Here is a 25,510-nt window from a genome sequence, read left to right on the forward strand (position 1 = left end):
CAGGAGCAAAAGGAGAGAAGAGGGTACAGGGGAGACAGCTGGAGATGCTTCTGAGTGATAGAGAGAAGGAAGATCATAAGAGAAGATGGGGAAATAGAGGAAAATATGAGAAGTTTGAATGGTCTTGCTTCTGAGGAATGGAGAGAAGGGAAGACTCAGAGAACAAACGAGAAAAGAAGGTAAAAGAAAAGAAGTTAGAGGATCTTACATTAGACGGATCGACAACCTGACACTCCGCCCATAAGACCCTGAAAAACAGCCAGAGCCGACACAGCCCAAGAAGCCTGAAAACCGCCAGACATACAGAGAGTAATATATAGCATAGGAACCAACAGCACCTGACAATGAGAGGCAGATATACAGCTTGACAGAACACACAGTACGTCAAGACAAAGGCAGTAAAGTCAAATCCCACACAGTTTAACACACCCTGACAGAACAAGACGCACTCTGACATGCTCTAGCAGTTCGTCGCCACCTTCAGAAGTTGTTAATGAAGCCAAATGAGGTTCTAATGATGAGATATGATCAACATGAGTACACAGCATCCTCTGATGGACTGGTGACTTGTACAGGGAAATGTGGAACTATAAAATGGGAATTGTGTGTGTTGATCATTTGTGTGTGTGTGTGTGTGTGTGTGTGTGTGTGTCCAAGATATATTCTTAGTTTTTCTTTTTATTTTAATTACTAATGCTCCTACTACTACTACTACTACTACTACTACTAATGTCAATACTATTTCTCCTGTTATTGCAACTTTTACCATTGTTGTTGTTGTTGTTATTGTTGTTATCCTTACTACTACTACTACTACTACTACTACTACTACTACTACTACTACTACTATCGTTTTCATTATAAATTATTATTCTTCCTCACTCACCCACACTTCCTACAACTTCCCAATTATACTTTGCTCACTTCATCAATCACTCAAGAGCTCCATTACTCATTTCCTTCTTCATTCACTCCTACTAATATTTATTCGCTCCTTCCTTTCGTCACCCACTCACTCATCAATCACACTCACTCTCTCTCACCTCCAAAGACTTGTAAGCTTCACATATTTTAACTTTCACAAAACATTACCATCTCGACCGCCACTTACACGGACATCCACGAACGCACGCACACACACATTATGCATAAAAGAAAAATTATCAAACTGTCCTGTCCCCGAAAAGGAACCAAACGTGCGTGGTAATATTAAACTGAGGAGTCGCCAGCTAAGATCGAAGCGCACAGTCATTATTTTACAAGACTTTTCACTTACGGTTTAAAATGAAGGAGTGTGCAGGATTCTCTCTGCGACTAATGTTTAAGCTATTTCATCTGTTTTGGTTCCTCAGTGTTAATGTAACTTGTATAAATCTAGTGTCTTAGGATCTTTTTTGCTTACACTGTTTAGATTGTGTTTATTTAAAAAGATAAGGAGTGTTCAGTATTTTTGGGGGTCAATGTTTACGTTAGTTCAGTTAGGTTTCAGTTTTCCGTCTGTACATTTGATGGGGTTGTGTTAATATATGTGCATAAAAGCATGTATTGTTTCAAAATTTAGCGTCCCAAAGTCCGTTTTATGTTTTTTTTTATTTATTTATTTATTTTTTATTTTCTATGTATACTTGTGATGTAGTTGTGTTAATATCTGTGCACAAAATCATGAATCATATTAAGATTTAGCATCATAATGTCTATTTTCTGGTTCAGATTGTGTCGACTAATATCATGCGACCAGTGTTTATGTGACTTCACCTGCTTTAATTTTTTCCTCCATAATTGTGACGAAGTTGCATTAATGTCTGCGTGGAAAGAGGATAACACACGTGTCCTATGAATTTCAGCATCTCAAGTCTGCCTCGTGGTACACAACCTAGATTTTTTGCAGAATAATGTTTATGAGACTACCTGTTTTCAATTTGTTTTCTCCATTACCGTGACGAGTTTGTATCAACATCAGAGCAAATTGAGGAAAATTATTTAACGCCTTAAGTCTGTGTTTTTGTGTATATGAATTTCAAATACTATTTTTGCAACGAACGGATACGTAATATAACTTCAGTTGTTTTGACTTTCTCTCTATACAAGTGTGACAGCGCTGTGTTAATGTGCATACATGAATTGGTGATATAAACGGTATTTGTTTCTTATTTTAACACATTAAGTCCTCCTCGTGTTATAAGTAAGCTTTCAGGCATATTCACTACCTGCTTCCTAACTTCACAACAATTAATATTCATGTAAATAAATATTTCCAAAGGCAATATTTTCAACCAGGAAAAAAAACAGTAATTATGAGACGATTTGCATAATGAGATTAGCATTTGACACCCAACCTCACATGTGTCCCTGGGTGGCCAGGTGAACAGCAGGTGAACAGGTGAACAGGTAGAAAGGAATCCGCAGTTTATGAACTTCACATACACACACACACACACACACACACACACACACACACACACACACACACACACACACACACACACACACACACACACACACACACACACTACATCGCGTGACTCTTAACATCCCAGATAGCAAATGATAACCTTTTGACACCTGATTCCACGGCTGTCTGTGAAGTGTTTAGGGGTTCGATCCTCCTTGCAAGACAGCGTGTTTTCCTCCATAAACTCCTGGATCCTGCGGCTGCGTCCTGGAGGTGGTGGCGGAGGTCTGGCCGGTAACCCATGATCTACAAGTGGAGAAGGCGCCGAAGAAGTAAGTGTACAGCTGATATACGGTGTTATCTCGCTTCGTGTGGCAATAAGGAGGCTGTCTGAGGGATGTGGTACTCAAATATGTTGGTTCTTCGCCATGATTCGCCGGACAGGGATAGATGGAGGTTCGGTGAGATGAGGGGACACACACACACACACACACACACACACACACACACACACACACACACACACAGGTAGAGGTGCGTGTTCCCGTAGCGGTGATGGATGAAGCACTGTCAATACAAGGTGCCGTTCTTGTGATATCCTCCGCCACACTGTCCGGTCCACTTATCAGTAGCTGTCGCCTCTTGCCGCACGCCCCGCTCGTCATCCGCACGCAGGTCTTCCCCTCCGCCACTTACAGTCCCCCACTTGTTCCCGGCGCCCCCACCTGCACCCTGACGCGGCTCCTACAGGTAAAAGCAGGTGTTATGAGTGTATACGTGAAAGTACGCTAAATATTCGCCACTTCTCCCTCCCGCGGCGAGTGTATGAGGCAAGGGCGCGAGTAAGGGTGGAATTACCCGGTACTCAGGGGAGGGGCGGGGCGGGGCGGGACAGTAATGGGTGCTTCACTTTACCGTTCCCCCCATTAACATTCTCTTATGCAAATGTTATGCCTGGCCGCTAGGGAACACCCAGAGCGCCTGCCACGCCTGCCACGCCTGCTTCGCCCGCCGCCCCACCGTTCCGCCCACCGTTCCCCTTAGGAGGCACAAGCTTGTTAGGAATATAAAGACGCCGCTTAAGGGATTGGTGTTATTATTTTCTATTCATCGTCCAGAGGCGCCGGCAGCAGTGAGGCCAGTGCTTATGTTGGTACCGTTGCTTTGGTTTTCCCCTCTATACATTTGGTGAGGTTGTGTTAATGTCTACGTATAAACCCATGTGTCGTGCTACAATGTGGAGTCTTAAGGTCTGTTTTCTGGTTGAGATCGTAACTGTCTCGTCGATAATTTCTTTGGGTTTCCTGTCTGAAGCATGTGTGCAGCATGTTCTGCAATGACAGCGTGGAAACATGGCGGCAGAACAGCATCGCCTGACACTCTAGCGATCTAAACAGCGGCAGCAATGTGAAGAAAGAGTCCAACGTGGTACAAGAGAGGTCAGGAGAGGTGAGTAGTGAGCGCAGAAAAGAACATAACAAGGGAACAACAACACAGGTGAAGAATGAACACAACAAGCGGCAGCAACACAGGAGAGGAGAGAGGGCACACAACACAACAGTGGCAGCAACACAGATGAGAGGAAGACAACAGTGGCAGCAACACTCACTACTCCATGACGAGCACCAGCTCCGTCTCGGTGCGGAACACTTCCTTCAGCTGCACGGTGCGCTGCGCCTGTCGCAGCAGCGCGCACACGCCCACCTCGTGCAGGATGTCCGAGGTGCAGTCGGCGCCGAGACGCCATCGGGACGAGAACTTTGCCGCGAACTCTTCTCCAGTGATGCGATGGCGGCAGTGGTAGACCACGGCGAACTGGCCCCTGCGGGAGAGGAGGGCGGGGTTAGGGGGGTGCACTTTTGGGTGTGGGAATGAGTAAAAGGGTACAGGTGACACCAAAGGAGTGGAGATGATGCAGGATCCTGAAACTGTGTGTGTGTGTGTGTGTGTGTGTGTGTGTGTGTGTGTGTGTAGCACCAATACGAGTAACGGGGAGACGGCCACACACACACACACTCACACACACACACACACACTCGCCCCGTGCTCCGTAACTCCCCCCTGGCGTTTATCGCCTCCCAGCCTGGTGCGGGGCGGGGCTCAGGGGCCTCCCGCAATAACCTGAAGGGGAGTGCATTAAGGGAGGGCATTATGGCGGCCCTAAAGACGGTAATGGGCGCGCTGCGAGGCGTGTCCAAAGCCCGCTGAAAGGAAGACTAAACAATATATAAAATGTAAATAAAGACCGATCATAGATTTAAAGATGCATAATAAAGAACATGACTCAGGCCGGAACACAAGTGAAGAATATAAATAAGATAATGATGTATGCAAGGAACAAATTCACTTCAACGAATAAGGAAGGAGATGAGTGAAATATAGATAAGGATTGATGAGCTGAGGAGCAGAATGAGTAATTGATCCGGCCATTTCTCGACTTTACTTTGCGATTCTCTCTTGCCTTTCATGTTCTTCCTGCATCGTTATGGTTACATCTCTACTCCACATCAGCATTCTCCTGTAACAAGCTTAAGCAGGTTGCATCTTATTTAACTTTATTTCCTTCCTCCTCCTTCTCCTCCTCCTTCTCTTACTCCTTTTCTCCTCTCCTCTAACTGTACTCATTTCTTTTTTTTCATTCTAGCCCCCCTCCCTTTCCTTCACCTCCTTCTCTTCTCCAACTCCATTAATTCCTCTCCTTTAGTCTATCTTCCTCCTTTCTTTTCCTTCTCTTTTTCCTCCTTCACCAGTTTCTCTCAACTCGTCTTTCTTTCCTTCATCTTTTGACTTTTCTTCTTTCCTCTTGCTATCTTCCTTCTTCGCCTTTTCTCCTTCACTCTTTTCTTTCTCACTTTTCCGCCTTCATTTTATCTTTCCTCCTTTTCTTCTCATTTACGAGTACATTGTTACCTTGAACCATTCCTAGTTTCGTCCTTCCATCCTCCCTTCCCTTCCGTGTTTTTCATCCTTCAGTTCTCCCTCCCTCCTTCTCTCCCTTCCTTCTCTCTTTCTTCCTCTCTCCCTCTTCACATCCATATGGTCACTGAAGACTCCAGTAATAACAATGGAAAACACGTAAAAATATTGAACAAACACTTAATTATCTTTCAACACATGGAATCCCATCTCTTTTATTTGCGAGTCGTCAGTCAGTCATATTCAATTGTAAAAAAAAAAGGGGAAGATGAAAACGCAAAAATAAAATATGTTAGGAGTGTTTATATCGTTCTACCTGTGGCATTATCGACTTACCTGCCGGCGGTGCGTGACGTTGATTGACTGTTCCTCACCTGCTGCATCTCAGAGGGTTTTCTGGAAATGGTGATGATGATTGTATGGTGAAGGGTGACTGTAACGTGATTTTTTTAGATGGTTGTAAGGAAGAGATGGTGAGAGTGTGAAGGTGGTGATGGGAGGTGGTGAAAGTTGACAGTGACGAGAAAGACAGTGGTGAAATTATGGTGAAAAAAGGATAAAAAAGATAAAAAAAAGTCACCGAGTAAAAATTATGGTGCCCCTCTTATAAAAAAAAAAAAAGAAAATGGAAGATGATATTTGTATGCACTATCCAGAAAAAGAAGTCCGAGAAAAGATGTTTACAAATACTTCTCAAGGTATGATCCTCTTTTCTTCCCGCTACACACTTCACCGAGGCGTCTTAACACTTCCTACTACACCTGCCGCGTCCCTTCCCCTTCCCTGCCCCTACCTTTCCCCGTCCCTGGCGTCCCACGAAACCCTATCACCAAAGGATTAGAGAAATTTATGTCCCTCACCACACATCACTCTGTCACTCGAGACTTCAAGACACGTAAAGATGAGAATTCACCAGCTGAAACCCAAATCGTCCCTCCTTCTCTTCCTCCTCCTGGCGTCTATTACCCAGGATGATAAGCCAACAGGTATCTTTACACGTGACTAAGGTGCGTTGTTCCCCGACCACTTAGCGAAGTCATGCCGCCGGCCGGGTGACTAGGACGCGGTGATTGACACTTGAGAGGTGACTGAGGGAGCGATAAGAGTGGAAGCCTCGTGGGTGAAGGGGCGCCTCTAAAGGGATTATGACAGGCTCACAAAGGGCGTTTATTAAAGGGATAAACACATTAATTCTTCACGTAAAGGAGGAAATATAATTAAGAAGTCATGTTTAAGTTAAAGAGGGAATCGTTTTCTCTCGTAAGGATATTTTTGGGGATACTTAGATTCAGGAATTGGTGACTGGTGATGTGTGTTGGTGATGAGTAGTAGAAGTGGTTGGTGGTTGAGTGTTGGGCTAGTGATTTGTGGTGGTGGTGGTGGTGGTGACGAGTGAAGTGGTAATGAGTGTTAGTGGTAGTTAGTGGTGAAGTAGTGATGTGGAGAGTGATCGGTGGTGGTGATGGTGATGGTGGTGATGAAATGCTGGTGATGAATCGTAGTAGCAGTGGGTGGTGCAGTGGTCTTGCGGCTAATGGTGGTTGTGTGATGTGTAGTGATGAAGTGGTGCTGTTGACGCATCACCACGCTGGCCTCTTTACTGACCAATATCGCCTGTACCTATAGTAATGGCAATCGTGTGTGTGTGTGTGTGTGTGTGTGTGTGTGTGTGAGGTACGTACCATAAACAAGAATAACATAACCACACGTGTATTCCTCAGGACATAAATAACACACGGAGCCTCAAGCAAGGACGTATTTAATTTACCTAAGCAGTAATTCATCATAATAAACAGCTTGTAATTACACGGCTGTCTTTGTCGGACGTGTAATCACCGTCAAGTTAGTAGAATATATTGCACGCGATTCTCACTAGGATGAGTTAATACTAAAACTGAAGAGAAAACCTTGACTCGCACAGTAAAGACAATTTCCTTTATTGTTTGTTTGATACGCTGGAAATATAATGACTCTTCAACAATAAGGGGACTTGGTAAAGAGACAGCAGGTTCTTCTTATTAGTGGTTTATTTAATGCGCTTTTGTTTCTGATGGAATGTAAAAAGGGCCTCTTTTATCATTTAATGTTTGATATGTAATCTTTTTTTGATCAGAGTTTAAAATCAGTGTCTCTTTTTTCTGTGGTTTGTTTAATGCGCTTTTGCTTCAGGTTGAATGTATATAATAGGTCTATTTTATAATCTAACGTTCAATATGCAATCCTCTTTTTGTTGATTAGAGTTTAAAATCAGTCTTTCTTTTTTCTGTGGTTTGTTTAACGCGGTTTCTTCCAAAGTGGATTAACTCGTGAAGTTTATTTTGATTTATTTGTTTACCTATATTTTATTCTTAGTGGGACGCCAAATGTCTAGTCTTTTCCTGATCAAGAGTTAAAAAGACATCAATATTTCTGTACGCGCAATTTACTGAATGCAGTTTCTTCTAGCGTGTATTATCTAAAGTGATATTTTTTACTTATCTATCTATCTATTTATCTACCTATTTATTTATTCATTTTACGGGACGCTAAATATTTAATCCTATCCCTGAGAATAAGTTAAAAAATCACCACTTCCTTATACAAGATTTCCTTAACACGATTTCCAGTTAGACTTTTCAACTTAAGCACTAAATATCTAATCTTTTTGCCTCGAATGGGAGTTTAGAATATAGACAAGACACTTCCTCTCTCTCTCCCTCCTTCCCTCCTTCCCTATACACGTTTCGCTTAACGCAGGTTCCAGTAACGTGGGTCTTTCTTACCGTAACGTGCGATAGATTATCCCTTCCCGTGGGTGCTAAAGATGAGATTTTTACGAGGTACCTTCGCGCCTTCCCGCCATCACCGCGTAGCTTCCCCGATCATTACACGTTAATAAGTTTCCCCTCAAGGGATATTCAAGCACCGGTCGTTAGTGTGAATAAAGTATGTGTGTGTTTTTCTTCCTGTTGTTTTTGCGCGCGCCTCCCGTCACGACCAAGCCATCAGCGGCGTACCCTTGGCTTCCTAATAAACTAAAGGCGTCAACTTTCACACGTCACAAGTCTTGTCAAGAATAAAGTAGCTATATTTTTCATTTTGACTTCTCTCTCTCTCTCTCTCTCTCTCTCTCTCTCTCTCTCTCTCTCTCTCTCTCTCTCTCTCTCTCTCTCTCTCTCTCTCTCTCTAAACCAGCATCAGTTATTTCACTCTCCTAGAGAATCACGTTAATCTCTTCGCCTTTCACCTCAGTTACTATTCCTGAGGGGCGTGCAATCCTAAATTAACACTCGGCGGTTCCCATATACAGGCAAACCTTAATGACTTTTTTCCTTTACTTTTGTGGGCACTTTCATCACACTTTTCCCGCATCGTTTTTTAGGGAGCGGCTGGCGTTAATTATCATGCAGGTGCAAAACGTCCCAGTTGTTTCCTGACAGGCTTAAACGTCGCTGAGAAATGTGAGTCTTCCATGCACACGTCGCTACTGCAGAAAAGGCGTGGCTTGGGAACGACCTTCTACTACCCATGCCCCCCACGGCCCTCCCTTCCTACCAAGCCAGTATCTCATATTCTAACAAGCTCATTCCTCCCTTGTTCCCTCTTTAAATTATTGCTTTTTTTTATATCTTTTGTAATCGTCTGTATATATTTTTCACATAGCACTGTCATCCTACCTTGCCAGTACCTTTACTTCCTTCTGGCTCTAACAAGCTCCCTCCTCCCTTCTCTCATATTGAAACTAGAACTTGTTATTCCTTGTAACCGTCTGTAAATACCTTTCACAAACTCTACTTAATCCATACCGTCTTATCTTTCCAGTGTATCGTCATTTCTTTCATACTACCAAGCACATTTCTCTCCCCTGTGATACTGAAACTATTAGCTGTCACCCTTTGTAATCTAAATCATTTTCGCAACCCTGTACTTGTAACCCGGCCATCCTACCCTGTCAGTACCTAAACGTCCCTTACAAACTCGCTATCAACACTCCTCTCTTTCTCCTGTCACCATCACATAAGCTTCCTTGCATGTCACCCTTGCCATCTTACCCTGTCAATTGCTTCTCATACATTTTATTATCACCGTGTCAGTATCATCTTATCTCCTCTACACGCCATATCTGTACCCTGCCATCTTACCCTGTCAACTGTACCTACATGCTCTCATTTGTCAAGCCCCTCTCTCACTCTCCCACGCTGACAGTACCACTTAAACGCCTCTCACTTCCTTTCGCCTCCTCTCCCCTGGCAGTCCCCTTCCCCCCACCTGTGCCACTCCGTCAGTAGCACTGGTGGCGGCCGACTCTCTCACTCTCTCCCGTGTCAGGCACTAATATGATGCAAATGAGTCCACGTTGTTACCGAGATGTATTAAGATGAAGTGTTGGTGCGCAGTTCATTAATGGGATCCTGAAATTATTCCGTAGAAGGCGCTGCACCTCATCACTGCAAGGGAGGTTATTGTTAAAACTCTCACCGCTACAGGAATTACCTATGATGCAAATATCGGTGCAGTGAAGCTCTAATGTCTCCCTGCACCAAGTAAACACTATACTAATCTATCTCGCCTGTTTGTGGGCTGTAATTCGCTAAATCTCTCATGAAACACCTTCCGAAAAAAGAGATTGTTTGTTGTTGAGACCCTTAAGAGGCGAAGGTCGTGGTGGTGGTGGCGGTGGTGGTGGTGGACAACGCCATCTATAGGCTTCCTTATTGGTGTCACTGCAATATGGCGGCCATGCAGATGTCGGGGAAAGGATACCGTGGCGTTCATCAGGTCATTAAGAAACTGTACCAGACTGTTGCTATTTAGTCTCTTCTCAGATCCACTTTTTTTAGGTGTATTTATCTCTCGCCTCTCACTAGATGTTTCTCCCCGATGAGTGTAGGTGGTGGTGGTGGTCGTGGTGGTGGTGGTCGTGGTGGTGGTGCAATACTCGCCGTGTTGTATCTAGTATATACAGTAGCGTGAACTGTCAACTTGTTTCTGAGCATCTGGCCTTCACCTCACCATCTCGCCAGTCAGTCAGTCAGTCAGTCAGTACTCTGTTACCAAGCTTTTTATCGCTACTGCAAGAACTTGTTTACCTGGGGCGCCTTTCACCGCAACCTGAGGAGAATGAATGGTTAACGAACTGTCCGTCAAAAACCTCTAGTGTAATTTACGCAAGTCCTCAGAAGCGCTTTGCTTTCTCACCACGACTATTTTCAAAGGCCACAGAGATGATTAGCCGGGTTCTCAAGACTATCCCTTCTCTTAATTAAGTAGAAATCTAGTTAATCTGCCACTAGAATCGTAAACACACCTTAAAAACCCGCGTAGCTTCAATTCCCTTAAATATGCGAAAGATGAAAGCCGGAGAGACTCAATAGACGGAATCCAGAGACCAGGGAAACCGAGAAACTAGACCGTGAGATAAAAGAAACCGAGAGACGATATTTGAGACATCACAGACAAGACTAGAGAGAAATGACACCGAGATACGAGATGCTTAGAGGTGAGAACCAGGAGACAAGGACGAAATAAGAGACACTGCAAGACATTCGAGAGACGAGACCTCACTTCTCTAGGAAAAACATAGAGGAAGGAAAGAGCTGAGAGAATTAGCCACAGAATATAAGATTCAGAGAGAGAGAGAGAGAGAGAGAGAGAGAGAGTATCAAACATCCCGAAATACGACGAACAATAAAACCAACATAAAACCTTGTGAACTCAAATCAACTTACGAAAAAAGAAACGATATAAATAACAACGCTAATTACACACCAATTATCTATGATTACTTCACCTAACTACGTGTCCTCTTTCACATTAACTCATTTACGCCTCACATTTACAACAGTAATTATTAGTATCAGTATTTTCTTTATTTTTTTTTACTTTTAAGACTCAGTTAATTCAGCAGCGGCACTTAGCAGGCGATCTTATCAAGGGAGTAGGATTAGCAACACTCTAATGGTGAAGGTGAAGCATAATTAATCATTAAACCCGAAAATAACTGCAGGTAAAAAGGGCCTAGTTACAATTTTATGATACCAACTTCCTTATTATCATTATCATTATTATTCATAGTAGTGGTAAGGGGTTAATGGTAGTAGTAGTAGTAGTAGTAGTAGTAGTAGTAGTAGTAGTAGTAGTAGTAGTAGTAGTAGTAGTAGTAAAGTTTACAGAGGTGTTTTTACTTTTACCGTCATTATCATTCTCGCTGCATTTTTTACACCTTCAGTTTTCGTTAATGGATTCAAGTTTAATGGACAAAGCTGGATTTCTCTCTTGTTTTTTAATATATTCTTTATATAAGGAGGTGGTCAAGGTCTATGATAATAACAAAAAACTTAACTTGCTAGCACACACACACACACACACACACACACACACACGCCTGAGCCTCAGTGCGGTCAAACAACAACAGGAGTGTGATGAATGTGTGTAGTTAATCAACACTTGTGAGATTCGAAGCTTTATACAAGGCAGAGGAGATTCCAATTCTCTCTCTCTCTCTCTCTCTCTCTCTCTCTCTCTCTCTCTCTCTCTCTCTCTCTCTCTCTCAAGAAGATGGTAATGAAAACAGCGATATGCGTTCAACAAAGCCCATTAGACGGACAGCCCAAAACACACACACACACACACACACACACACTATGAGCGGATCAAAAACCCATGAATTTTCAGCAACAAATACGAGTTCTCCATTTTTTTTTCTTTTTTTTTTCGTTACATTCCAATTTAAAAAGATGAGAAGGACTGTGTCGCCTTTTAATTGATCCTATGTAGCTGCGGACGAGATGAGGACCTGCGGGTGTTCAAGATTGTGACGTTGTGGGTGTAGGTTGTTGGAGGTGTGGGCTGCGGGGGTGAGTGGTGCGGTGTGTGGTGCAGGATGTGACTTGTGGTGTGTGTAGAGGGATGTAGAATGATAAGCTGTTTGTTTTTAGTGTAGTGTTGCCTGGTGTAAGTCGTGGAAGTGGTGTGTGTGGTGGTGTGTGTGGTGTGTGTGGTGGTGTGGCATTGTGGTTTTGCGGAAGGGATCTGTGGTGTGTTGTGGGAAGGTCTGTGATGTGGGGAAGGTGTGTGTTGTAACGCCAGGAGGTGTGTCGAGTGTGTTGCGTGGTATAGTTTGCGGTGTGTGGGGTGTATTTTGTGGCTTGCGGAGGGAATGGTGTGTGTGTGTGTGTGTGTGTGTGTGTGTGTGTGTGTGTGTGTGTGTGTGCAAGAACAGTGTTTTTCTTATTTCTTTCTGTAATGACGTATGCATTGTTGCCTTTCATGAGATGAAGCGAGACGGGGCAGGGCGGGGCGGGGCGGGGGAAAGGGGGCGGGGCGGGGCGGGGTTCGAGGCCGGGAGTGGCGGGGCGAAGCGAGGCGAGGGGAGACGAGGTGGGTTGAGGCGTGTTCCGAGGTGTGGAGTCCAGTCAATTCAATTTAAACACCTGCTTATGATCCCCGAGGAGCAGCGACTAATAAGGCGTGTGGCGGGAACATAGCAACCTCTCGCCTCCCTTTTTGGCGATAACTTAAGGCCTCCTCCACCCCCCTTCCACCCCTTAACCGTCCACTTGTCGACCTCTCCTTCCTCTCCCACCTCTTCCTCGCTCCAGTCTCACGTACACACGACCTTCAGTTGCAGTTACTACCACGCCCATGCCCTCGTCCTTATTCTCCCCACCACCCTTGAGTCAGCCTTTCACCCCCCCACACATGGACACTCATAACACTCCTTCAGTTTGGTGCTTGAGATCCACTTCACCCCACTCACTGGCAACTCTTCCTCATCCTTCTTCTCCAGCTCCCTTCACAAATGCCTTATTCTACTTTCTTTCTGCCCCTAAATTACTAAAAATCGTATCATATTCTATCACCTCGCACTCACTGCCCTCACAATCTAGTCTTTTTAACGTATAACCCTTATTCCCTTACCTGCAGTGCTCCTCCTACTCCTCCTCCATCATCATCATCATCATCATCAGCCCCCACCATCTAATTCTTTCTCATAACACTCGCAGTTTTATTCTCTAACTTATGATATTCCATCTTCATCTTCATCGCTGTCTATGAAAGTGTTTCTTCCCTATACTAGCTTAAAACGCAGCTCTCACTTCCTTCTTTACGTTTACTAAACACACTCAAGATTCAGCGCCTAAATCCACTTTTCCTCCTCCCTCACACGCAAGAATCTTACCTCCTAACTTAAACACTAAATTCCCTTCTCATTTTCTGCATTCAAACACTGACGGCGCCCAACACTTACACTTCTCTCTCCCTCGTCCTACGCAACAACCCCACTGACAAACGTTCTTCTTCCATTTTCTCCCTTCCCTCATAGCACTAAACTCCCTCAACATTTTCTACGAACAAACGCACACGGCCTAACATATTCACTTTCCCTCCGCCGCCGCACGCAACACTCTATCACTGCAAACACGACCACCCAGCCTCGTTGCAACACGCGGATGAAAAAGAAAACGAAAAGTGAGTAAGAGATAATTCATCACTTTCACCAAAAGCAGAGGCACAACATCGATAAAGACGAGTTTCCAGTGACACTCATATTTATGGGGAAGCAGGAATCAGTATAAACGCCTTGTGAGTCTTTCTAAGGTGGACTGAAGAAGCAAGCAGCCCAGCAGGGACTCAGTAGGAGGGGTGGCGTGGGTATCCTTCTTAGGACTCACCGGGAGGAGGAAGACTGCGAGGGTTCCTGTTCTGCAAGTGTGAGGTTGATCCCTGACCGCAACGCCCTCCCTGGCTCCTCCAAAAAACGGTATCAATTTGCTACACGTCAGGGAACACGTCACTGAGTCTGTGTGTGTGTGTGTGTGTGTGTGTGTGTGTGTGTGTGTGTGTTGCGAGAAGGTTTATTTTCACGTTTTTTCGGTCACCATTGGCAAAAATGGTGGTGGTGGTGGTGGTAGTAGTAGTAGTAGTAGTAGTAGTAGTAGTAGTAGTAGTAGTAGTAGTAGTAGTAGTAGTAGTAGTAGTAGTAGTAGTAGCAGTAGTAGTTGTTTTTGTTGTTGCTGTTGTGTGTGTGTGTGTGTGTGTGTGTGTGTGTGTGTGTGTGTGTGTGTGTGTGTGTGTGTGTGTGTGTGTGTGTGTGTGTGTGTGTGTGTGTGTGTGTGTGTGTGTGTGTGTGTGTGTGTGTGTGTGTGTGTGTACGGAAGAGTGCGGGAGGTAAAGTGCATGTGTTGCGGGGATGCAAGAAGAGGCCAAGGGGTAACGACAAGCAATGTGTCACCGTCTTACCGATGCCTGAGTGCACTGGAGACTCATAAACACAGCGCATCATTACACACACAAGATATCAAACCCTTATCCCGGTACACACATAAGCGGCGAGCGGGTGGAGAGAGGGGAGAAGAGAGAGAGGGAGGGAGGGTGGGACAGCAGCAGGAGACAAACACGGTGAGATTAGCGGCAAGACATCATCATCTTAAGCTCCGTAATAGAGTCCAATCAATTGCTGTTAATCAAGTATCATTCCTCACCTCCTCTCACGCCCCAAAGCGAGAACATAAACACAAAGTCAAACGGAGAAAGGAAAACATATGTGGCTATATTTCTACCTAACAACTCATGGCTTGGAGATATATCACCTGACGCTCCCCGCACAAGATAGCATTTGTACCTAATGAGCCTCACCTGTACTTCCTAATCACATACTATAAAACCGCTTCATTCATGCCATTATTACCTCTACTGCCACCTGGTAGTTTAGTCTCACCTGGTCCCCGTGATGAACATTATGAGTTTAGCTTTGTACTCACCACCTGTTCCCCCCCCTCTGTGATATGAGATCCCAGGTACACCTTACACTTTAATGAGCTTACATGAATGGATGAGCAGGTGAGCATTTTAAATAAAGTTAAGCTGAAGGGACGCAGGTGACTCAGGTAAGAAAAAAAAATAGTAATATGAAGATAAATATTAAAAAAAAAAAAGAGTTAAAGGAACACAGGTGACTTAGATGTCTCAGGAAAGGAAGAAATATAATATAAAGAAAATAAAGGTAAAAAAGTACCTACCAATTAAAAAAAGGGTTAAAGGGACACAGATTGGCCAAGTAGGGGCTGTAATCGTGACCAAAAGCTTAATAAAGGTATGTTAGATGGCTCGAGACTAGAATGCAAAAGAGGTGAAAGATAATGGTAGTAAGATTAGAGGCAATGTTTCTAAGAGAAGGCGGGAAGAAAAATGGGAGCCCACCAGGTGAAATAAGGGGTACAGGTGAGAGGTTATATTAAAAAAAGGTTCAGGGAAGAAGGATGGGAGTCGGAGGAGAAAGGCCACCAGGCAAAAACTGTGAGGTTTGTGAGGGGAATGCAAACACAGGTGAGAAAATAACAAGTAAAATAGGACAGGTGACAGGTGATGTTTAAAAGGAGGCGGGAAGAAGAATTGAATATTGAAGGAAAGCAAGGACGCGAGACAGGAAGAGAAGAGACAGGATGACAAGGAGGAGGAGGAGGAGGAACACAAAGAAAGAGTTAACAGCAGCAGACATGCAGGTCCTTACGAGACTGTTTATGGGAACTAATCCATTAAGCTTATACTAAAAGAAATAGGAGAGTAAAGATGAAGGCTCCTCCCCATCTATCATTCCCTGCAGTAACACTTGGTAGGCAAAGAGAAAATGCCATGAGTTGGACAGTGTTGTGTTTCCTTATAATGTTCAGTGTTGTGATGGACCAACAATAAATATCACACGACTAAATGAGGTGCACGGAAACAGTATACTAACCAAAGCATCACGTTCGAATTCCTCAGACAAAAACGTAAGCTGAAAATTAAAAAACGAGGAAAAAGGAAAAATAAAATGTGCATTAAAGTAAAGGAAGAAGAAAAGGTTATAGATAAGTGCGCTAGAGAAAATGGAGAAATAAAAAGGAGTAAATAAGAAGAGAGGAGAATAACGGAAAATAAAGGAGCAGAGAAGGAAGGGAATGAGGGAAGAGGATGAAATAAATATATGTATAAATCAATGTAAGAAACCTCCAACAAAGAAAAGGATTAAAAGAATAGATTATGCAATTATTAGCCAGTATAATGCTTAGAGGTAACTGTAGAAAAAGAAGAAACGTATCAGAGTGGGTAGCAGTTAAGAGTACGTCAAAATAGCACTGAAAGGATTAATTAAACAGTTACACCATTACCAAATTCACGTGCGTGTTTACATGATGACGTCACGAGAAGGAGACGTCGAATGTGACCCTTATAAAAACTATCGTAGGAGACCAAAGAAGTCACACAAACAAACTCGGCGTTGCGAACTCTCCCAGCCCTTGAACACAGTGTAGCCTCTGCGTACACTACATATACAGAAGCAAACCATGTAAGGACAAGCTGTGTGGAAATGTTACTTGAGAGAAATATGAATTACTACTATTGTTATTTCCATCAGGGAGGAGGAGGAGGAGGAAGAAGAAAGGGAGAAGGAGAAGGAGAACAAGAAGAACAGGAAGAACAAAAACAAGAAGGAAAAGAAGAAGAAGAAGGAAAAAAAAACAAGAGGAGGAGGAGGAGGAGGAGGAGGAAGAAAAGGAAGAGGAAGAGGAAGAGCAGGAGGAGGAGGAGGAGGAGGAGGAGGAGGAAAAAGAGAAGAAGGAGAACAAGAAGAACAAGAAGAACAAGAAGAAGAAGAAGAAGAAGAAGAAGAAGAAGAAGAAGAAGAAGAAGAAGAAGAAGAAGAAGAAGAAGAAGAAGGAATAAAACAGGAGGAGGAGGAGGAGGAGAAGGAGGAGAAGGAGAACAAGAACAGGAAGAACAAGAACAAGAGGGAAAAGAAGAAGAAAAAAACAAGAAGAGGAAGAGGAAGAGGAGGAGGAGGAGGAGGAGGAGGAGGAGGAGGGGGGGGTTATATACTGCCACTCATACAAGACAAGGCAAGAGAAAATTGAAAGAAAATAATAAATGATAACAGATGTCTTGCTTTCACTCTAAGATATTGTGATTTGTTTTTCCCTTTTATATCTTTTGTTTGTATAGTCTGTCTGTCTGTCTGTCTGTCTGTCTGTCTGTCTGTCTGTCTTTCTGTCTGTCTGTCTGTCTGCCCGTCTCTCTAAAAAGGGAAGACAGAAATGAAAACAAAACATAAATGAAGAAGGAAAATGCACCGAAAGACGATCAAATAAAATTAACATAACAAATTGAACAAGAGCGAAAACAGGAAATAAAGCCAAGAAAAGAAAATGGACGAAAAAAAAAGAGAAAAAAAAAATCAATCCAAGAAGTGCAAAATAAAATATACCTAAATTTGGCCTTGCTCAGATCACTCGGATAACCTTTGGAAAAACAATGACTTATTTTCTCCACTCAATAATTATACCAAGACACCTTCACCTGTCTATAATTTTCACACCTGCAATCAACACACACGCGGCACACCAGGTAACGTTAACACCTGAGAGAATACACCACCACGACAAGGCCGGCCACACTGCAAACGCGCAAACATAAATAAATAAACAAGCTCGAGACAAATTGAAGATAGACAAGATGAAGGAAGAAATACGAGGTGCCGTAAATTCTCAAGAAAGACTTCAGTCAGAGAAGCCATAAAGAAACTCACAGAAGAAAAATACTTTATCTTTTATGATCTGTTGCCTAACGAAGGGAAGGAGGGAGGGGAGGATAGAAGGAAGAAAGGGAGAGAAAATTGCCATAGAAGAAAGGGAAATAGAGTAAACAAAGTGTATGGCAAGGGAAAGAGAAAGGGAAAGGAAGGAAGAAGAAGCGGAGAAAAGTGGAGTAAGAAAAGATGTGTTAAAGAACCCAAAGAAAAACGGGATGAGAAAAGACCCACTAAATAAGAAGAGAAGAGAGAAAAAGGAAAAGGTAAGCTAAAAATAAAAAAAACGAGGATATAGGAAAATAAAACGTTCATTAAAGGAAAGGAGAAAAAAAAAGTTACAGAAACGTGCGCAAGAGAAAATGAAGAAACAAAAGAGAGTAAATAAAGAGAGAGAAGAATAACAGAGAAAATAAGGGAGCGGAGAAAGAAGGGAATGAGGGGAGAGAATGAAATAAATATGCCTAAAAGAGAAAAAGGGACAGAAGAGATAGAAAAAAATATGTTAGGAAATAAGACGAAAGAAAAGGAATACGAAGAAGATAACAAAAGAAAGTGGATTACGGGAAAATACTGATAAACGTGACGGAAACTGATGAATGAGAAAAATAACAAGAGGAAAGAAAAACAATTGTAGCGAGTAGAGAAAGCAAAATATCTCTCTCTCTCTCTCTCTCTCTCTCTCTCTCTCTCTCTCTCTCTCTCTCTCTCTCTCTCTCTCTCTCTCTCTCTCTCTCTCTCTCTCTCTCTCTCAACCATACTGAGCTACAATCTTAACACATCAGAGTACAAAGAAAATAAGCAAGTTACCCCTTCTCTCCACCCCGCGACCCTGCAGAAAACGGGCGAGCATGATAAGAAAATAAAATTAGAGAGCGTTTTAGTTTCCTGGCGGGGCGACGTGGAATTTTCTTGTCCTGATGTGGCTGTGTTAGTCCCTGAGTGGTGATGCCAAGAGTGGTTGTCGTATTATGTATTAAACGACACCAGGGATATTCAGAGCAGCTGGTGAGAGTGGAGGGTTTGTTGTTGTTGTTGTCTGTTATGGTGGTGGTGGTGGTAGTAGTGGTGGTGGTGGTGGTGGTGGAAGCTGTGTCATCCACTCTAAGCATCTACTGTCATTCGTAAAACCTCCACATTTTAGAATCACAGCCCCTCTCTCTCTCTCTCTCTCTCTCTCTCTCTCTCTCTCTCTCTCTCTCTCTCTCTCTCTCTCTCTCTCTCTCTCTCTCTCTCTCTCTCATAAATTTCAGCTTCGTGGTTGAGGCTAACGAGCAAGTCACCACCACCACCACAACCACCACCACCACCACCACCACCACCACGTCCCTTAGGCTAGCGTCAATCTTGGCAATACATGTTTATCTCTCTACATTTCCCCTGCAGTGAAGCTTCGGAGGGTGAGCGGGTGGGAGTAATAATAAGGGCGGCTATCTCGCAGTGACCGGTGGTGGCCTGACCCTTACCCGCAGGTGCTTCATGGCGCTGATTAAATATAGACGTAAAGATTCCCGCCAGTGTGTCGTGGAGTAATAAGCGACGGAGGAACGGAGAAAGCACCTGGGTGAATACATCTCCCCCCCGTGAACACCTGGGCCGCCACAATTGTGTCTCCCCACGGGGCGCACTCCTCACACTCCCCCAGCGGTGTGTCCGGGGCGCCATCACCCCCGAGGCCACGCAATCACGGGGAGGTGCGGTTGTGGGCACAGATGGCGGTTCAGAAATGGAGCAGGATGTTGGGGAGTGAGATGCAGATTGGGTGACGCAGCTGTGGGAATCCCGTGCCCCCGCCTTGATGACTGCAGGCGTGGGTGGGGTGGCGGGGGGTGGCTGGGGAGGTAAAGGTGCGGGTGGAGGTGGAGGAGGTCCCTGCTACCCTAGGCAAGATGCGGCACCCTAACCTGACCAACCTCCCTGAATGTGAATGTTACTGGACCTTAGCTTGTGTGTGTGTGTGTGTGTGTGTGTGCTTCACTTCCTTCACGGGCAAAATTCCTTTCCTTTGTTTCCTTCACTTTGAGTCATCAGAGAAAAGTCCTTCGTTTCTCTCCCTTCATTTTCCTCACGGGCATACCCTTCCTTCGCTTCCCTCACTTCCTACTTTCGATGTCGACAAAAAATTCCTTCACCTCTTTCACTTCCTTTATTCTCCAGTGGCAAATATTTCCTTCACTTCCTTCATTCTTCAGGGACACCTTTACCTCCTCCAGGGCCAAATACATCTTTCTCTTCCTCTATTCTTCAGAAACAAACTCTTCCTTCACTTCCTTCATTCTTCACGGACGAATCTTTCTTACCTCCACTTCCACCCGGAGAGAAACCCTTCCTTCATTTTCTTCAGCGGCAAAGAGGAACAACAAGGAGGAGGAGAGTGGGGGATAGCGCCTGGGATCCTGAGAGTCTCGTCACGCTCTTGCCAAATATACGAAAACTGTGGGTGGTGAGGAGGACTATGAGAGAGAGAGAGAGAGAGACTAACGGAGAGATATACAGATAGGCAAAGGGAGAAATAGAGACGAACACAGACAAAACAAACAGGCTGACAGACAAGCAAAGACAAACACAGACAGACAGACACAGACAAACATATAATGACAGACGAACAAACAGACAAACTGACACCTTCCCGATCCACCCACCCGCCAAAAAAAAAATAAATAAAATAAAATAAATAAAATAAATAAATAAAAAATTCCAGAGTAACCAAAGCGAACCGAGACACAGACCACAACACAACCGAAGCTCCGAGAAGGAAGGGAACGAACCAGCGAACCACTTTCTCTAATCTGGTGACCTTGGCAACACACGGTCATAATGATTGGCATGTTCTGACCCCGGCACAACAACGGCTGTCATAACACGAGAGAGAGAGAGAGAGAGAGAGAGAGAGAGAGAGAGAGAGAGAGAGAGAGAGAGAGAGAGAGAGAGAGAGAGAGAGAGAAATATCCTCTTCAGTAACCTTAGATGACAACGTGATTTGTACATTTGTGCGTACGTGTGTGTGTGTGTGTGTGTGTGTGTGTGTGTGTGTGTGTGTGTGTGTGTGTGTGTGTACAATTGATGTCCCTCATTGTACTGCCAATCTGCTTATTACTACATTATACTCTCTCTCTCTCTCTCTCTCTCTCTCTCTCTCTCTCTCTCTCTCTCTCTCTCTCTCTCTCTCTCTCTGATACTATCTCTCTCCTCCTGGCAGGTTACCGAGACACCCGCTGGGGAACGTAAGTGGAGAGGAGAGAGAGAGAGAGAGAGAGAGAGAGAGAGAGAGAGAGAGAGAGAGAGAGAGAGAGAGAGAGAGAGAGAGAGAGAGAGTTGTGAGACTTGAACACACACACACACACACACACACACCTGATCTATCTTTCCTAAACAAAGTAGAAGCAGAATCCATAAGAACTTCTTGCATATTTACTTAATAAGAAAAAACAAAAATGTTCCTTCTGTTCGCGGTGCTTTCAAGTGACAAAGGTAGGATGTAAAGAGCACGATTATATTTTCCTTCTATTTTTTTTTTAAATATATGTATTCTTATTCTGTTTACCTTTATTTTCTCTCTTTCCTTATTTTTTTCTTCTGTTTCCTTTCCTCTCTTCCCATACGATTTAACTTCACGTAATTTCTTTTTTCTTTTTCTCTTCTTCCTCCTTTTCCCCTTCCTTCTCCTACCCTTTCTTCCTCCCCCTCCTCCTCCTCCTCCTCTTGGGATTCATCTTGTCCAGTGTTGCAAGAGTAAGTGTAATCAGGAAGCAGCACTAAAGAACACAAATGACAAACAAGCACCAGCACACCTGTGGCCATGACAAGGCAGTTTGTATAAGCGTATTACGACTAAATCTCTCCCGCCTCATAATTCTCTCGTATCTCCTTCACCCAGCGTTAAAAATACACATCATTCTTTTCATAACCACAAGGAAAACACGTCATTTTTGCTTTAAAGATCATGATCCTTATCTTTCTTTCCCTTACACCACTATTTCTTTCATTTTTTTTTATTTTCACTTCGTTTATTCTATTGTGAGCGAATACGTGACATAGAGGCGTGAAGAATACCCGCATTCATTCAATTTACTCATCGCCGTTAAGTATTTCCAAAAGAGCTTTACTATTTTCAAAGGTCACAGTAACGATCAGTCAGGTTTTTATAAGTGTTCTTGCTATTGACGATGCAGAATCACCGTTAAACTGCCACTAAAACCATGACAACATCCTTCAAAACACGAAAACAACTCCCACTATAGCCCGTTAAATATAAGAGACAGGGCGACGAGATGTTTAAAAATAGTGTTTAAAGAGAAGGGTCGTGAATTTTCAGTGACACACGAAGGGTATAGAAGAGACACGATGCAAGGAAGTGAGACGGAGGAGGAAGCGAAGGAGGAGGTGAGGGAGCTTCAAGTTGAGAGAGATGAGTGGTGACAGTATCAGAAGCTACCTGGTGTGGATCAACTGAACTTTTGCATCCTTCATTATGTTCTGAAATAGAGTGGCAAATGAATGGAACAGACTCAGTAATCAGGGTTGTTTGTGCCGAGTCATTAGGGAGCTTTAAAGATTACACAGACTCATGAATGGGGATAATAGGAGTAAATACTAAGGTATATTTCGTAGAGGGACTGCTACGTGTGGGCTTGAAGACCTCTTAGAGCATCCCTTACCTTCTTACGTCCTATATTCACTGGATGATGGTAAGGTGGACCCACAGATAGAGGAAGGATTAGCAATGACTAGGTGAACGCCATGCACCATCAGGGTCACATGGCGCCGTAAGAGGAAGCGGGGCCTGACACGAGCAGTATGAGCGGAGAGCAGACAGACAAACAGATACAGGTGGGTAGACAGGTAGGCTGATAGATAGGGAGGCAAGTAAGTAAACAAACAGATAGGCAGACAGAAGGAAAGACAAACAGACAAGCAGGCAGACAGGCAGGTAGGCAGGGAGGAATCAAACTGACATCTAGATAGAGAGACAGACAGGTAGGTTGACAGACAGGTAAGCAGACAGACAGACAGACGGACAGGCATGGAAGAAGGTAAATGAGCGGATCAGTCTCAAGTTCCTGCGGGCCACGAGACACTGACTTGAATTATGGTGACTGAGAACAGGGCCATGCTGGTGACAGGGCGGCGGGTCGTGAAGAATGGCGGTGGTTACAGGCAGGAGGAAGGAGGAGGAGGAGGAGGAGGAGGAGGAGGAAGACGTATATTGCTGTTTTCATAATCAATTTAAGGTAGAAATGTATTTTCCTCCGACATTTTTTGTTTTCTTTTCTTTCTTTTCTGTTCTGCATTTCTTTTCTTTTCTACAATTTTTTCCCTTTTCTGTAAAGTGTTTTTCGCTCTTTTCTCTCCCTCTTCCAACATCCAGTACAGAGAAAACAAATACACAGAGAAATAAAGAAAGTAACAACCACGAAGATGGAAGTCAGAGGAAAAACAGAGAGAGAAAAGAAAAAAAAAAAAGGAAAAGGGGTAGAGAAAGGAAGAGCGAAAAGAGGGAAAGGAAGGAAGAGCAGAAGGAAGAGGAGGAGGGATAGAGTAAAATAAGAAGGAACAGAGAGGAAGAGAGAAAGGGAGAACTGATCAATTTATGCAAACTGACTCGGCTTAAAAACTCCATCTGGTGTAATTGCAGTTGAAGTGAATCAGGTGAAAAAAAAAATAAAAGCTAACCTAACCTAAAAGGGAGATTAAAAATTATGCTAACGATCTCTCTCTCTCTCTCTCTCTCTCTCTCTCTCTCTCTCTCTCTCTCTCTCTCTCTCTCTCTCTCTCTCTCTCTCTCTCTCTCTCTCTCTCTCTCTCTCTCTCTCATTGTAAAAAGGAAGTAAAGAATCTGATGGCGTCTTGAATCTAAGGAAAAAAAAAACAGGTCACATTTACACAGGTGGGCGGCGTGCAGGTGTGCAGGACAGAGAGGACTATGGGAGATCTACCTGAACACTTGAAGGGGGTCATTAAGGCTTGTATCTACAGTTTACAGGTCACTCGCTACAGGTCATTCCTTCTGTAGAGCTACACAATAGTTGTATCACTTTCTTCACCGTCTAGAAGCTCAACTGCAGCGCGCACACACACACACACACACACACACACACACACACACACACACACACAGTCAGGGTCTCGTACAAGGTGACCCAATAGAAAAACACAAATTGCTTGTCCCCCCTCGTGAAGGAGATAAATGAGAGTAGTTAACGAAAAAAAAGAAGGGTCATCAGGTGTCCCAAGATTGGTCATACCTGTAGAAGCTTTGTTAGAAATGCAATCAAGATCCTGCATCGTTTCGTAAAAATGTGAACGTATTAGAAGCGAAGGTAACAGCATTTCCAGCCGCTAGGTAGCCTCAGGTCAGCCCCGGTATTTAGAACGGTACAAGAATCCAGCTCACTTGTTCACCTTCATTACTTTACCTGTGATTGATTCAAGTAGTTAGTGAAAAATTAGTAATGCTATTCACCTCGTTTAGCACCAAGGACAGGTGTAAGAATCAACAGTAAATAGTGATACGTAGAGGAGTACAAGAATGCAGCTCACCTCATCTCGATTACTTTACCTGTGATTGATTCAAGTAGTTAGTCAAAATTAGTGTTGCTATTTGCCGAGTTTAGTACCAAGAATAGGTGCATGAATCCAAACTCACCTGTATATCATAATTAGTTTATTTATTTATTTATTTTTTTTTTTTTCGAATATCTGTGTGAGTGTTAACAATGTCTTATTTTCCTGGACACGTGAGAATTAAGTGATTGGCGTTATCAGTGCACCTTGATTACTTAACCTGTTGTTTCTTTAAGTATTTGTATTGTTGCTAGAAATATATAGAAATGTATTGCTAGAAATAAGACTACATTACTCAACCAGGCTGAGTGTAGAAATCCTCTCCCTTTTACGTTGTATGATCACAGAACATTTATTATTTTTTTTTATGAGAAAGAGACAAGTAAAGGTAGAAAGATATTGACCAAGGGCGGAAAAAAAGTATGAAGAAAAGTTCAGTTAATTACCTTTCCCGTCATTCCCCTCAAAAAAAAAAAAAAATGGGGAAAAAAGTAAAAAAAAAAATCAGTAAAAAGTTAAAAAAAGGAGTGGGGAATTCCTGAGTCACTTATGAGGCGTGGTATTCCTCTCCCTCCTCATGATACTCACCTTTATTCACTGCAGTGGAAAGCGTTGATGAATATTAGACCATTTGGCGTCATCCCTCAGAGCAGCAGCGCAGTGTCTACTTTGGCGTGCTCATTGTCAGTCTTATCAGTGTACTATGCACACTGTACTCCCCTTAATGTCAAATTCTGCAGTGTGAGTCTTTCCTTAATGTTTCCTCAGCATCTCATTTTGGCTTCCTATCTGGCGGCGCCTTTTTTAGCCTCCCAGCCCCTCATGATCCATCTCCCTCGTGCCTCATTCTGCTCCATCACCATCACTCACCATTACTCACGCCACCATCACCACCCTTCATCTTCACTTCACGCCACCGTCTCTCTCGGACCCTCCCTCTCCCTCTCTTTCTCTGCAACAGGTAATAGCTAACCTGTTCACCAGTAAGTAATTTTCTCACACCATCTCACCTTCTCCCACCCAGCCATCCCGCCTCCTTCCTCTAGCAAACCACCACAAACCAACCTATAATTCACACACACACAGCAAGTCAC

The 25,510-nt window shown here is 43.6% G+C and overlaps 1 protein-coding gene across 1 annotated transcript in view; it reads right to left on the reverse strand.

Annotated features, from left to right (window-relative positions):
• The window catches only part of LOC135093732 (reticulon-4-like), a 70,945-nt gene that overhangs the window by 31,160 nt on the left and 14,275 nt on the right, over nt 1-25,510 (reverse strand). Inside the window, exon 2 of the mRNA XM_063993274.1 lies at nt 4,002-4,214. Within this exon, the coding sequence (XP_063849344.1) occupies nt 4,002-4,214 (213 nt within the window). The remainder of the gene's footprint in view (nt 1-4,001; nt 4,215-25,510) is intronic.

This window comes from Scylla paramamosain, chromosome 43, assembly GCF_035594125.1.
Source record: "Scylla paramamosain isolate STU-SP2022 chromosome 43, ASM3559412v1, whole genome shotgun sequence".
Classification (NCBI taxonomy): domain Eukaryota; kingdom Metazoa; phylum Arthropoda; class Malacostraca; order Decapoda; family Portunidae; genus Scylla; species Scylla paramamosain.